Genomic DNA, 13,423 nt, shown 5'->3' with positions numbered 1-13,423 from the left:
ATTAATACTGGTTTATTACAGACAATTGAAACAATTGGCAGCCTAGAAGCCAATACCAGCCTAGTTGTGCCTATTCGGGTGGAAGTGAAAACCCGTGCTAAACGCAGTGCAGCAGGGTCTGTGTGTGGACTTAAAATGCTCTATGACTACTTCTGTGGCGGGACAAAGACTCAGGGCTCAGATGTCACATTACACAGACAATACCCTGGAAGACCCCCTTTGCCCTGTGGAGGAGGTGGTCGTGGTGGTGGTCGTGGCGTGGTCGTGGTGGAGGAGGTTATGTTGGCGTGTCAGGTAAAAATTAATGTGTCCTCATTTATCTCTTTATACGCACATTGAATATGTTCATTCTAAAATTATACATACTTATAGTAATAGCTTAATACCATGTTATTATGTCATGGTGTGGCACCAACTAAGTTTAAGTCATCCAGCGTATCACACTGCAGAATAAATTCATATAATTTAAAGGTTAAAGTTAAAAGCAGATAAAAAAGTGTTTTGCTAAGTTGTAGTCAAATATCAGGAGATCACATTATATTCAGGTACCATTTTCCAGAAATGTGACATGTACGGGCATTTTTTAGGATTTGGTCCAACATAGATTTTAAACCTAATTTTGGTATGCTGAATCAAAAAAAAAATATGTTGGCCATCTGAGAAATTACGTTTTATAGTTAAAATGTTAATCTGTCAAAAAGTTGAAAAACAAGATGGCGGAAAACAAAGTGGTGGTAATTTGTCATAAAATCGACATCCATGTCTTATGAAGGGCATTATTTTGCTGCCATAGATGCAAGAATGAATCGCAGCATACATGTATGGTAATGGTAATGGCATGACACAAGCAGGCTCATCTGCAAACACCACGTTTTGGATTTTCAATTTCCCAGGTAGAACATTTTGTACTTTGTCTACTGTTAGATTATACACTTTACAAATTAATTGTCTAAAGCATTCCTATTTGTTCTCTGTGACCACCATTTTTTCAGAACCGTTTAATTTCCCTTGAAATAACTTAACAAATGAAATAATAGTATTGCATCTCAGAGCATGTAAAAAACCAACAACTCAACATTCTGGTACTAAGAGGTGTGTTTTCCAATATATAGGAATAGGAATAGCTTTCCAAAAATTGTCCAATTGTTACATGGATATTTGACATGTGAAAAAGCAAAACCCAACAGAATATCAGTGTTTTACCAATATGTACAGTAATATTTAGTCAGATAGTTTTGAACAATGAACGGTATGAACTACTATTCTGGTATCAAATTCCCCGTGTTTGGTCTTTGGTTACTCAACATTCAATTCTGTGTTACTACTCTACACTGCATTGTCCTCGGTGAAACTACCCACCCATTTTGCATTCAATGTAAAGTTTTAAAGAAAGTTTCAAAGAGGAAATTAGTTAATTTTACATTGCTTTATGTTAGTATGAGACATTGGCATTCTTCTTACGGCTTTGTATATCTGTAATTTGTGCATTTAGTTGGATTAACAGAGACATGTAGAGATCAAATACAACATGTCAGCATATTTCTCAAAAAGTTTTGTTCCCTTTGTGTTTTGGACTTTGAACAAATGCCTGTCCGTCAACAAAAATTATTAAGACTTCCCGAGTAATTTCTCAGGTAATGGAATCTTGAGTATTTCAACAATGGGTATGGGCAAACAAGTCATTCTTTATGACCAAAAGTATTCACTTCCAGGCCGGCTATATATCTTGTAAATAGTCTGTGTAAAATATCTTATTCAACTCAAGGATTGTACCTGCTTGTACTATATTGCAGTATGGCGCTTTGGGCCTTTTGACCATAAAATTACCTCATGACAATTCATGAAGGATTTCATGTAGCAACCGATGAACATCTGCATGATAGACAGTGCAGAATCGACTGTTATTAATGTGATCATACAAATGTATCTATAAAACCATGGCAACATGTACCAATACGAGTACAGATACTGATCCCATTGATTGTCAAGCACTACCCTTGTAAACACTAATCAAAATGTGAAATCAGCATTCTGGTTAATATTAAATTTTGTGAAGTAATTTATGAAACAGCAGTAAGAACATACATCGTTGTCATACAAATTTGTATTTTAATTACTCTTTGGTGAATGTTTCTATATTTCTATTCCATGAAAATCTTTAATTTCAAAAAGATTGATCGATGGAGTGCTTAAGATGCTAACTTATGAGCTCTAATTTCTCTGGTGTATTGTTTTCCTGCCAATTCCTGATTAACAGATACATGACCAAATGTCTCTATCTATATTTCATATATATCAACATATTTACACATATAATTGTAATAAAACAATATAGATTGTCTATAGTCAACTCTGGTCGCACTAAACTAGTTTCTAATAACATGAAGAATTATGAGCTTTGCCTATATTTTTGTGTTAAGATTGCCTTTAAACTGGAGTGGGGGTGGGATGGGGCAACGAAAACCCTGGCACCTCCAGGCCTATGCACAATAAAGGTCTAAAATATCAATCCTCTGATTTTAGCTTCAGGGCGTCAATATATTTATCACCTACAAATCCAAACTTATATTAACCAATCGATCCCCATTACATTGATATTACACACACACACACACACACACACACACACACACACACACACACACACACACACACACCAGTCAGAGGGTAAAATTTATATTGCGCCATACCCAATGTTTTTTGAAGATTTTATTTTTTTAAGTTGACCTGGCAAAATTAATGACTTATCATTACTATATTATTTTCTTAACCCTAACCCTAAACCTAACCCATTTTCTTTCTGGAGGAGGCCCCCATACCCCCTGTTGCATTCATCACACACATTGTAAATATTCAATTCCATAGAGCCATACCCAAACATTTCTTTCTGGCAAAAATATAACCCCCCCCCCCCCCAAAAATAAATATTTAAATAATAATAACAATAATAATAATAATAATAATAATAATAAAAGTTATATCGGCACCTGTATATGGTAAGTATAGACATAAAATCTTCCAAAAACTGATGTTAATATGTAGATTTCGATGCATTATTTATATTTTTTATTTTAACTATTTAAAATACATTTAAAGAAAATACAATTCCCTATCTCAGATCGTAAAATCATTATCACTAAATTTCGTTAAGACAGTTGTCTCTAATTTCGATGCCTGTAAACACATTTGTATTTGCATTGTTTGAAAACATAGATGTTTTGTTTTTCTATTGTAATATAGGTTTGCTGAATACAAATAAATATGTTGTCCATCTGAAATATTACATCTAGGGGTTTCATAATAAGAACGTCTGCACATTATTATTGTGTCGAAAATGTGTTGTATCCAAGTATAAAGGCATGTATTATTTTTTAAATAGCCAACACATGTTTTTGGATTCAGCATATCTAAATTTGGTTAGAAAAGTATTTTGGATACAATCCTAATGAAATAATTGCACAAAAATAGATAAAAACATAATCTGTGACACTCTATTATACTTACATACAATGTATTTTCAACACAATCCTAATTTCGTATACTACCAATTTGTTTCTGTCATTTTGACCCCCTAAACGTAATTTTTCAGATGGACAACATATGTTTTTGGATTCAGCACCACCAAAATAGCTTAGAAAAGTATTTTTTATATAATCCTAAAGAACTGTTCGTACTTCGATAAATAAGCACTTTTGTAGAAATGGGACCTGACTATTACATGTTTTAATTTTTAATAAAAGTTATTTCAATTTTCATAAAAGTTATTGAAAATCTTGCATTAAAATAGGTTTTTAGCTAAAAGGAACAAGATCACACACACACACACACACACACACACACACACACACACACACACACACACCCATCATCAGCTATTTAGTGTAGATACTGATAACAATGCAGAATGACGTCAGATATAAAGCGTCATTGGTTTTGGATAAAATTTGGAACATTTAGCATAGGTATTTTGTAAAACGTTTTGCAACACTTATGTAAAAGCAAAAAGTAGGAATAACGCTAAGCTGATAGTTCATAATTGTATTGTAAAGTTAACCATTAATGTTTGTGTTAAAGCTGAAGTATAGATTTATATTTCACTCTAGGAGGAGGTTATGGATCGGGATCTGCCACATCGTCCAGTGTCACCTATAACCCTGTGACACCTCTCTCGTGTGACTGTGCCAAGACGCTGATTAAGAGTTGTGCCCTGGCGTACCATCCTATAGCAGGATGTGCAATCGGTATCAGTGATCTCGCATCAGCATCCAACTTCTTGGAAGGTGTGCTTGCGGGGGCAGACACAGCCTTTGCTTGTGTGTTTGGCGTCATCTGTTCACTGTGCGGCTTTTTTTACACAACACTGAGGTGATTTATTATCTAATTACATTCAATGAATGTGTGGTCGGTCTAGGATCGATCCTCGTCGGTGGACCCATTGGGCTATTTCTCGATCCAGCCAGAGCACCACGGCTGGTGTATCAAAGGCTGTGGTATATGCTATCCTTTATGTGCGATGGTGCATATAAAAGACCCTTGCTACAGATGGAAAGATGTATTGGGTTTCCTCTCTAAGACTATATGTCAAAATTACGAAATGTCTGACATCCACTAGCTGATGATTAAAAAATTAATGTGTTTTAGTGGTGTCGTTAAACAAAACAAACTTATTTACCAATAGGCGATGATTAATAAATCAATGTGCTCTAGTGGTGTCGTTAAACAAAACAAAGAAACAAACATCCAATGAATATGGATTTTTCATATCTAATGCTAAGGGACCTATGGGAAGTATTGATCATTTGTGTACAACTGGAAGAACAAATTCTTAAATGAAACAAAGTTTATGTTGTTTAGCGACACCACAAAAGCAAATTGATTTATTAATCATTGGCAACTGGATGTCAAACAGTTGGTAATTTTGACATATAGTCGTGGAGAGAAAACCCGCTACACTTTTCCATTAGTAGCAAGGGATCTTTGATATGCACCACCCCACAGGATAGTCAGAATAGCATATGCCACGGCCTTTGATATACCAGTCGTGGTTTACTGGCTGGAACGAGAAAGAGCCCAATGGGCCCACCGACGAGGATCGATCCCAGACTGACCATGCATCAAGCTGGGCTACGTCCCAGCCCTAACTGGAACAGTACACACAGCTGTACCTAGCCTACACTGTCAGAACTGGGACTCGGTTAACAGAAATATAGGATCTTTCTAGCCATACAGAAAGGGCACCAGGCATAATTATCAGGTCTTACCAGATACAATATGTAAAAAGGTATTATTTTTGTAATCTTAAAGGTTCTTCAAGTAATGAAGCAGAAGACTAATAAGTCTTGGCTTAAGTTGTATAGTAGCTAGTAAAATCTAATTTTGCAAACTATTATTTGTTGACTGTTGTTTCATAGACACACGGTGTATTATACGTTTCTCTTGTTGTAGATGTGTAATTGATATTACTTATAACTGTGATGGCTCCAGCCGCCGTCGTCGTGACGTTAGTTCAGAAATAGTCAATGAAGTTATCAAGTCCTCTCAAGCCTTCTACAACTACTTGAATATAATGGATGAGATATTTGGAGACACAAAGATGTAAGTAACACATTTATTATTATAATGATAAACAGAGTGATAAACACATCGAAAACGTATCACAATTATTATATCATTTAATGCCAGACACATTTGCTATGCCCACACCCCATTGTAGTAGGTTCGTGTTCCACACTGACCAACCGAGATCGAGGGCACAGGATTTCTAGTGGGATCTGGGAGCATGTCGCCCCTGTAAGATATTGAAAACTAAACGTCCTGAAAATGCAATGTCCTGCAATCTACAAGTAATATTAATTTATCTTGACAAATATTGGTAGCTTAAATGTCAGTGATATCTATTTGATATGGAATTATTGGGGGATACAGGCCCCACACCAACCGCCGGGTCTGTGTTCTGTTGTACAATTGCAAACTTGTCTTCACCTGATAAACCCATATTGAAAAAATATAGCAGTATCTGACAGCGGCAGATTTTATTTTTTATACTGAATACACACACACACACACACACACACACACACACACACACACACACACACACACACATGACCCTGGGCAGTTCATTAGCGTACCTACAACGCCACAGAAATGTTTAAAACAAAACTAAATTGATTACAAGGATATAGCTTAATTCCTAGAGGCACTACCGGATTATTTGGAATTTGAAAAGACGTATCAATGATTTAGATGCAGATATAATGACTATTTTTTTCGCTAGGTTGAACTTCGGTGATGTCACTTGGTACGATGGATTCAAGTTGGCCATAGCTGAGAACAGTGCTGCAGGATCGCTGCTGTCCAAGAGTGAAGTGTCTTCCATTACAAGTCCTTTTAATGAGACGCAACGAGCAACACTGCACAAGTTCCTGATCCGCTGGAACAACACGGTGGCTGCCTGGCAGAATGGATCACTGAGCAGCATGTCCTCTAGTGCTGACGTTATGCCGTATAAAAAGCTGAATACACAGTTTAGTCAGTACAAGCAGGACTCCAAGACCGCTAAAGATGTAAGTCCTTTGATTTAGCCAGAAGGAAGAGACCATGTGGGACGTGGCCCTTACAGTGACATATTTACCCCTTCACCGTATGGTTGGCCCGTTTTACAATCCTTACAAAGACTTACTAGGGTGCTCTCAACATAAAACCCTGGCTACGCCAGTGTGTAAGGCTTAAATGATGTCTTTATATTTATTTTTAATATGTACTCAAGTATGTGTTCACTAAATTTTGTAATACTTCATACAAACTTGTAAATAGCTAATTGCCTCATTATAACAGATTTTAGCACCCAAAAAGAAGAGAAGAAAAACCCATATCAAGTACAAAAGTATAATGTCCCGTAACCTTAACACAAATTGTTTTGGAACTGGAAACCCAAATGTATACATTAAAAAGGTGTCAGTAAATGTAATATTTACCAATATACCTTTGTTTGTTTACTTCAGAGGGGATATGCATCAATATTTGACCAATTCGACAACACCAAACAAGTATACGATAAGGACGAGAAAAAGAAGGTAGGTGTATTAGTGAAACGTTATAGCTCTCTCTCTCTCTCTCTCTCTCTCTCTCTCTCTCTCTCTCTCTCTCTCTCAATACCAGCACATCGTAATTCATTTAATATTAGACATCTAAAATGAATATATATAATCCACAATATTGAATATTATAGTAGTAATGCTGAGTTTGCAGTAATTGTAAGATGTTTCCGACTAACAGAGCCTTTTTGGCAACTAAAATAACATATTACACATATTTGCTTGTGTAGAATACCCGTGTCTGTATATCGAATGTGTTTTAATGCTTATGTTTGTAGTAGTCATTGATAATGTTTTTCGTATTGATATTTTCGTATGTATGACATTATTGAAAGACAAATCTGTTTTGGGGTTAGTGCAAATGATAGACGACAGAAACACTTTGTTTCTACATAAGCTGATATTCTAAGCAGAAATACTTCTTTAATATGTAATTTTAGTCATAAAAAAAGGATCTTACAATAACAGCAAACTCAGTTCAGTACCTTGAAACAATTGCTGTTTATTTCGTAGAAGGGTGGTGATGATGGTGTCTGTGCCAAGGTGCGAGTGAGGATTGTACAAGAACTTGTTCTTACGAGAGACGCTTTCAATGCTCGTCTTGAAATTGAGAATGGTGAGGATTCAGCCTTGGAAGACATCAGAGTGACAATCAATATCCAGGCAACGTATGGAGATGGAACTGCTGCTGACAACTTATTTTCTATAGGTATTTATTTTCATGAACCCATGCAAGTATTCGTCTGCATCTGTCAGTCTCCAACATTTGTAATAACATTCATGCCATAACTACTTGGTCAAAATTGTATTTGTCTTATGTAGGAAAGTAATGATTTTTTATTTTAAAATTACGGGTATTTATTGTCTAACATATGATTGTTGTAATACTTACTCTGCAGTCTGATAGCAGAAAACCATTACAAAGACAAATTATGTTTTATATGCGTATTCTCCGATAATATACCGTATGTCATAGACTTTAGTAAACAAGACGTGTACCGGTAGTACTTACACCTTTAATGTAGTCTTCAATCTCTAATGACGTCAAACATATACAAAGTGTCACAATAATCATATGTAAGACATGGCATTGAACTCTGAAAGTCTTGAGTCTAGGCTCTGAACCTTTTATAAGCATGGGCCTGGTTGGGATGAGTTCAAATCCAATGGGTCCACCAGAAGGGATTCGTCCGATCACCCACTGCATCCCATTTGAATACTCTACTTTTGAGCTAACGTATGCATCCTGCCAAACGTGTGAACAGATAATGATGTGTTCATTGCTTTATCATTTAGATCTATGTCAGATTCATGTCCCATTAATACGTGTAGCGTTTTATCATTATAAACATACCAACTTCATTACACAGCTGAAATGTTTTAAAATCTATTACCTTAGGCTTCATCAATTATAATGGTATTCGTGATCTGTGCTCTGTGTGTTTCGTAGTTCACGATTATTTGATATATAAATATATTAGCTGATTTTAATGTGGTCGTTATTGCTTCCAGGTTCCCCAAAGCTGTCTGGCCTGACTGGTGTTGATGGAACCGGCTCACTGGGTAGGGGTGTCTCTGGGTCTTCAGAATGGCTCATCATCCCATACTCCACAGCTGCCGTCAAGGATGACACACTGTATGACGTCGGTGGACGACTGTCCTATACTGTTGCTGGGTCCAATTTCTCAGTTCCCCTTCTGCCAGATACCATAACAGTGAAACCAAACCCCAGTCTCATAGTGCACTATTTCCATGAAAAATATGTCCAAGGTGATGATCCAATGACAAAGAACATTACAGAGCCAGTCGTTCCATTTTCTCTTGCTGTCATGATATCTAATGGCGCTTATGGTACAGCACGTCAGTTAAAAATTACATCTGCCCAGCCAGAAATTATTGAAAATGAGAAAGGACTGTTAATTTCTTTTAAAATAATTGGTGCACAGTTGGGGAACAAGCCCATTACACCATCCTTGTCGATTAATTTTGGCGATATTGAGTCATTTGAAACAAAAACAGCGAGGTGGCTGTTAACATCCTCACTAAAAGGCAAGTTCTACAACTACTCTGCTACTTTCGAGAATATCAATCCACTTGGAGACCCACAGCTCTCTGTTCTGGAGAAGCTGGACTATCACGATCTCATCCATTTGGTCCGGATTGAACATCCAGATGATGACCAGCTTGATGATTTCTTGGTCAATGATGTTGTCGACGAAGATGAGTTGCCAGATGCACTCTATGACAGTTCAAATGGGTTCTACTCGACACATGTAGTTGTCAGCCAGGTCGTGAAGTTTCAATTTGTCAAAACGGAGACACGCCAATCCAGCACATACACAACTGTAGACCTTTCAGTATCAGTGTCTAGCAATGATAGCGATGTATATGGTTATACCCGAGTAATTAACAACATAACTCAACTTCCATTGGTCCAGGTAACCAGATCAGACGGAAAACAAATACTAATGGAAAGGAATGCGTGGTTGACGTCTTATTACCATGATGAGCTTTACCTTCACGTCTTTGATTTCTACAGAAACATATCAACAAATGTCATTGCGTCCTACGAGTTAGTATTCGGAAGACGTAACATGTACAGTCCCATTTTCAAAAATCAGACTTATAAATATACACTATATTTGGGAGATGATACAAATGAGCCAATGAAGGTGACTGCTACTGACAAGGCTGGTGACAAGGTGTCTTATGAAATTGAATCTGCAGTAACATATTTCACTGTGGATCGAGAGACCGGATTAATCACAGAGACTAAAGATTTGCAATCTGAAGGTTTATATACTTTCACAGTCATTGCTGTAGATAATGGAATTCCACCTCGGACATCATCAGTTAATGTCAGTATCACTGTTGTCAAGGAAGAGAAAACCACGCTAGTATCTTCATCCACTACAAGTTCAACTCTCAACACCACTGGGAAATCAACAATTTCCACGCAGGTCACTTCCACGATCACTGACCAAACCACATCATCCACAGTGAGGTCGTCAACTGAATCATCGTCTCAGATCATTACACGCGTGACACAGGTAGACAATACGACTTCGATATATTCTAACACGTCATCATCCACACGAACGACAGCAGATGCAGGAACACTGACACAGAGCACGACCAGTGATGCAGGGCTGGTTAATGTAACCTCTGTAACAGATTCTAATGGTACTGGCACTGCTGAAACTACGACAGTCAAGACATCAGCTGCTGCTGATGCAACGCCACTGACATCTCTGATGGTATCTGTAATAATTACCATAACCATGTGTTTCGCAGTGAATATTTAAACTGAACTATGAATCGAAATAACAGCAATGAAAAGGTTAATGAAAGTCTGATCGTTTAGAAAGCTGTTTTATAAATAGCTGTTCTTTAAACGTTTTTTTAACAATTGCCAAAATAACACATTTATTTATAGCTTTATATAACCCAATGGTGACACTAATAAATATTTATATAGATATATTATTTGTAAAATATGTTTTGAATAGTGGTACTAAAAAGGTAACAAACAGAATTGGCATTTCCACAAACACTGCATCATGTATTCTTTAAGTGTGACAAAGATCGTAATTAATGGGAAGAAGTAAAATCATGGATACTATGTACACTACGAACTGAAATCAACTTAAGCAAAGGCACTGTCATGTTTGGTATGACTATTTATTATAGGAAAATACAGGGAAAATGTTTAAATATTAGTAGAGTTAAATTACGTTAATAACAAAAAGATTTGATATTAACAAAAGTATGTTATTTTTCTAAACTATAAAACATTCAATAAACAGCAGACCTCCTTGCCATGACATTTTTATTTCAATTAAATTACCAATGGCACTTTTATTAATAACAAGAAAAATATAGAAAAATAGCTTTGTTTCTAAATTAATTTCTTCAAGAACATATCTTCTTCATTTATTCACACCATATCCTCTTCCTGTTATTAGTATCTCTATATTTAATCAGAGTTTCCATATACAAAACTTTCCTTAGCTTACGAGCAACCTATCCCACTTCCATCTTCTTTTACTTTTCTCTGGGGGTTTTTCATGTTAAAATATATCACATATGTATTATACCCAAAGGTATGAACAATTAACAATAATGTACTATTTTCTATTTGCAAATCTGATCTTTTGATTAACTCATTCTGTCTTATAAATTTTATTTTATTCGTTCTTTTCTTTCTTTTGTTTTCTTCTCTTTTTCCCTCTTGTATATCGTAGAACTATATTTTCAGGTAACCATGTTCATTATTACTGTTGTCATATATATATTCATATTATTCACGTGTACAGTGTTTAGGCTATACTATGACTTTTAGGTAGATATATCAGAGACATAAACCTGATACCACCATATTTATTTCTGGGATAAGTAAACTTTATTTTTAAAACATGTTTTGCATCATATATAATCAGATAATTAAATCTAGGTTGAGACAGTATATTTGAATTATAATTGTAGTTGAATTTTGAATGCCATCTATTAACAGATGGAAAATACTCACTTTGTAATGTGGTAACGTCCAATACCGTATAATGTAAATATGTATACTATTATAATTATCATGGCTTACCTGTGTTAGATACAGACAGTTTTGACACTATAAATGTTTTGTCAAATATATTGTTACATTTATGTATACATATCGGGTCATTAAAAAAAAAACCAACGCACCACTCTTTGACATTTAATAGTGGAAAACATATGCAATGCAGAACATCGATATTTGAAAAACCCACCAATCTATTATAATATTGTTTATTGATACAAACAATTCAGTTAAATGATGCATGGTACAAAATCTAATGTCACAAATGCTATCCATTTGAGGAGCTACTGGACATCAAACGTATATACTATAACTGATGATCGACTGCCACACCTTCTTCTTCCACCATTAACTAGTATCTTTTTTCATTTTCCTTTTTTGGTAGGCGGGAGGGAGCGTGTATTGAAGGATAAAACACATACTTCTTCACTTCCTCCAGGTTTTTACCCCAACTCTTTTAGATATCATATTTATATCCTCAAGTCTGCAAGCCTATGGACTATTCAGTATGGGATTATTTCACCGAGAACGTCGATAGCCGTCGTGCTAATTAGCAATAAGAAGAAGATTTTAAAAAGGAAGTGTTAAAATGTTAGAGGCAAGAATAACACTCTAAGAAATAAAGATGTGCACGAAGTGAAAAAAAGACTATGGTCTGTGTGAAAACAAATGGTGTGCCAATCAATCTATCCTTCATAGTACGTACAGTAGCTGTTGGGTAGGTTCTCAATGATACTTTGGTATAGCATTTTATGATATTACATTTTGTATTGAGCACCATCTTAAACGTAAGCCATGTATTATACACTAATGCACAAACTAATAAACTGGTGTGGTGCAAAATGTTGATGTTTTGTATTGCATACTTTCCCTGTTATTCAACATCCAAACAGGGACTTTTTTTTTGGGGGGGGGGGGGGGGATATTATATATATATATATATATATATATCAAACTATATCTCTCGAGTGAGAGACTTCGATTCGAACATTCGAAAAACTCTCTGAAAGTAATTTTTTTGGTCCCACCATAAAAATCGAAGTTTGTGGAGGTGACTGAGCCGTTAACTATAATACTTTAAAGAAAAAATGAAGAGAGACAGAGAGGGACTATTATCATCATTTGTTGTTTTCAATTTTATAATTTGCTATTTTAAACAGAGTTCATTTGTCTAGTGCTTTCTATATTTTTTATAAAATAAATATTGTATTTTTCTACTTTTGTGTTCCTTATTTTAACTAAATACCATTATCACTAAATATACAGAATTAATAATCTCCCGAATTTTTATATCAACTTAAAACATATATAGTTTACTATGGACATACACTTGATAGGGAATGGATAGCCAGTTAATACCCTGTGAATCCCGAACTGTTGGGTTGTAAAACACTCTAAGAAGTAAGGAAGTGCATTTCATGATGTTGAGTAGCATCTTGATGATACGCCTCTTTTTACGTTATGACTTGTATTGCTTGTATGAACCGGCTTGAAGGAAATAAGCCACCATTCAGCAATAGTTTGTTGCAGTCACCTAGATTCAATATTGTTGCGTACGTAAAGTTAAATACTGTATAGAGATTTTGTCGTGTTAACACCCCAAAAGGTAAGTTAATTGAAGCACTAATATTATACCCCAAATAACTGAATTAAAAACAAAACAAACAAAACAAACCTTCATTTCATTTCAAGAACTTAATAAGTCGAGAATATACCATGTGTTTCGATTTTCTGCACATTATTGATATATCTA

At 35.5% G+C, this 13,423-nt stretch overlaps 2 protein-coding genes across 2 annotated transcripts in view; both read left to right on the top strand.

The window, feature by feature from the left end:
• Positions 1 to 4,240, top strand: part of LOC121368912 — a 44,220-nt gene extending 39,980 nt beyond the window's left edge. Inside the window, exons 18-19 of the mRNA XM_041493672.1 lie at positions 22 to 294; positions 4,104 to 4,240. Coding sequence (XP_041349606.1) covers positions 22 to 294; positions 4,104 to 4,160 — 330 coding nt within the window. The 3' untranslated portion in view covers positions 4,161 to 4,240. The remainder of the gene's footprint in view (positions 1 to 21; positions 295 to 4,103) is intronic.
• LOC121369238 lies at positions 4,169 to 11,831 on the top strand. Its single transcript, XM_041494192.1, has 6 exons — positions 4,169 to 4,365; positions 5,446 to 5,595; positions 6,278 to 6,566; positions 7,005 to 7,076; positions 7,611 to 7,806; positions 8,610 to 11,831. Exons 2-6 carry the CDS (start codon positions 5,567 to 5,569, stop codon positions 10,400 to 10,402), a joined length of 2,379 nt encoding a protein of 792 aa, XP_041350126.1. The 5' UTR covers positions 4,169 to 4,365; positions 5,446 to 5,566; the 3' UTR covers positions 10,403 to 11,831.
• The last annotated feature ends 1,592 nt before the right edge of the window (positions 11,832 to 13,423 follow it).

Source organism: Gigantopelta aegis, chromosome 3, assembly GCF_016097555.1.
Source record: "Gigantopelta aegis isolate Gae_Host chromosome 3, Gae_host_genome, whole genome shotgun sequence".
In the NCBI taxonomy this organism is placed as follows: domain Eukaryota; kingdom Metazoa; phylum Mollusca; class Gastropoda; order Neomphalida; family Peltospiridae; genus Gigantopelta; species Gigantopelta aegis.
The sequence above is the reverse complement of the archived record's forward strand: the minus strand, read 5'-3'. Positions and strand labels throughout refer to the sequence as shown.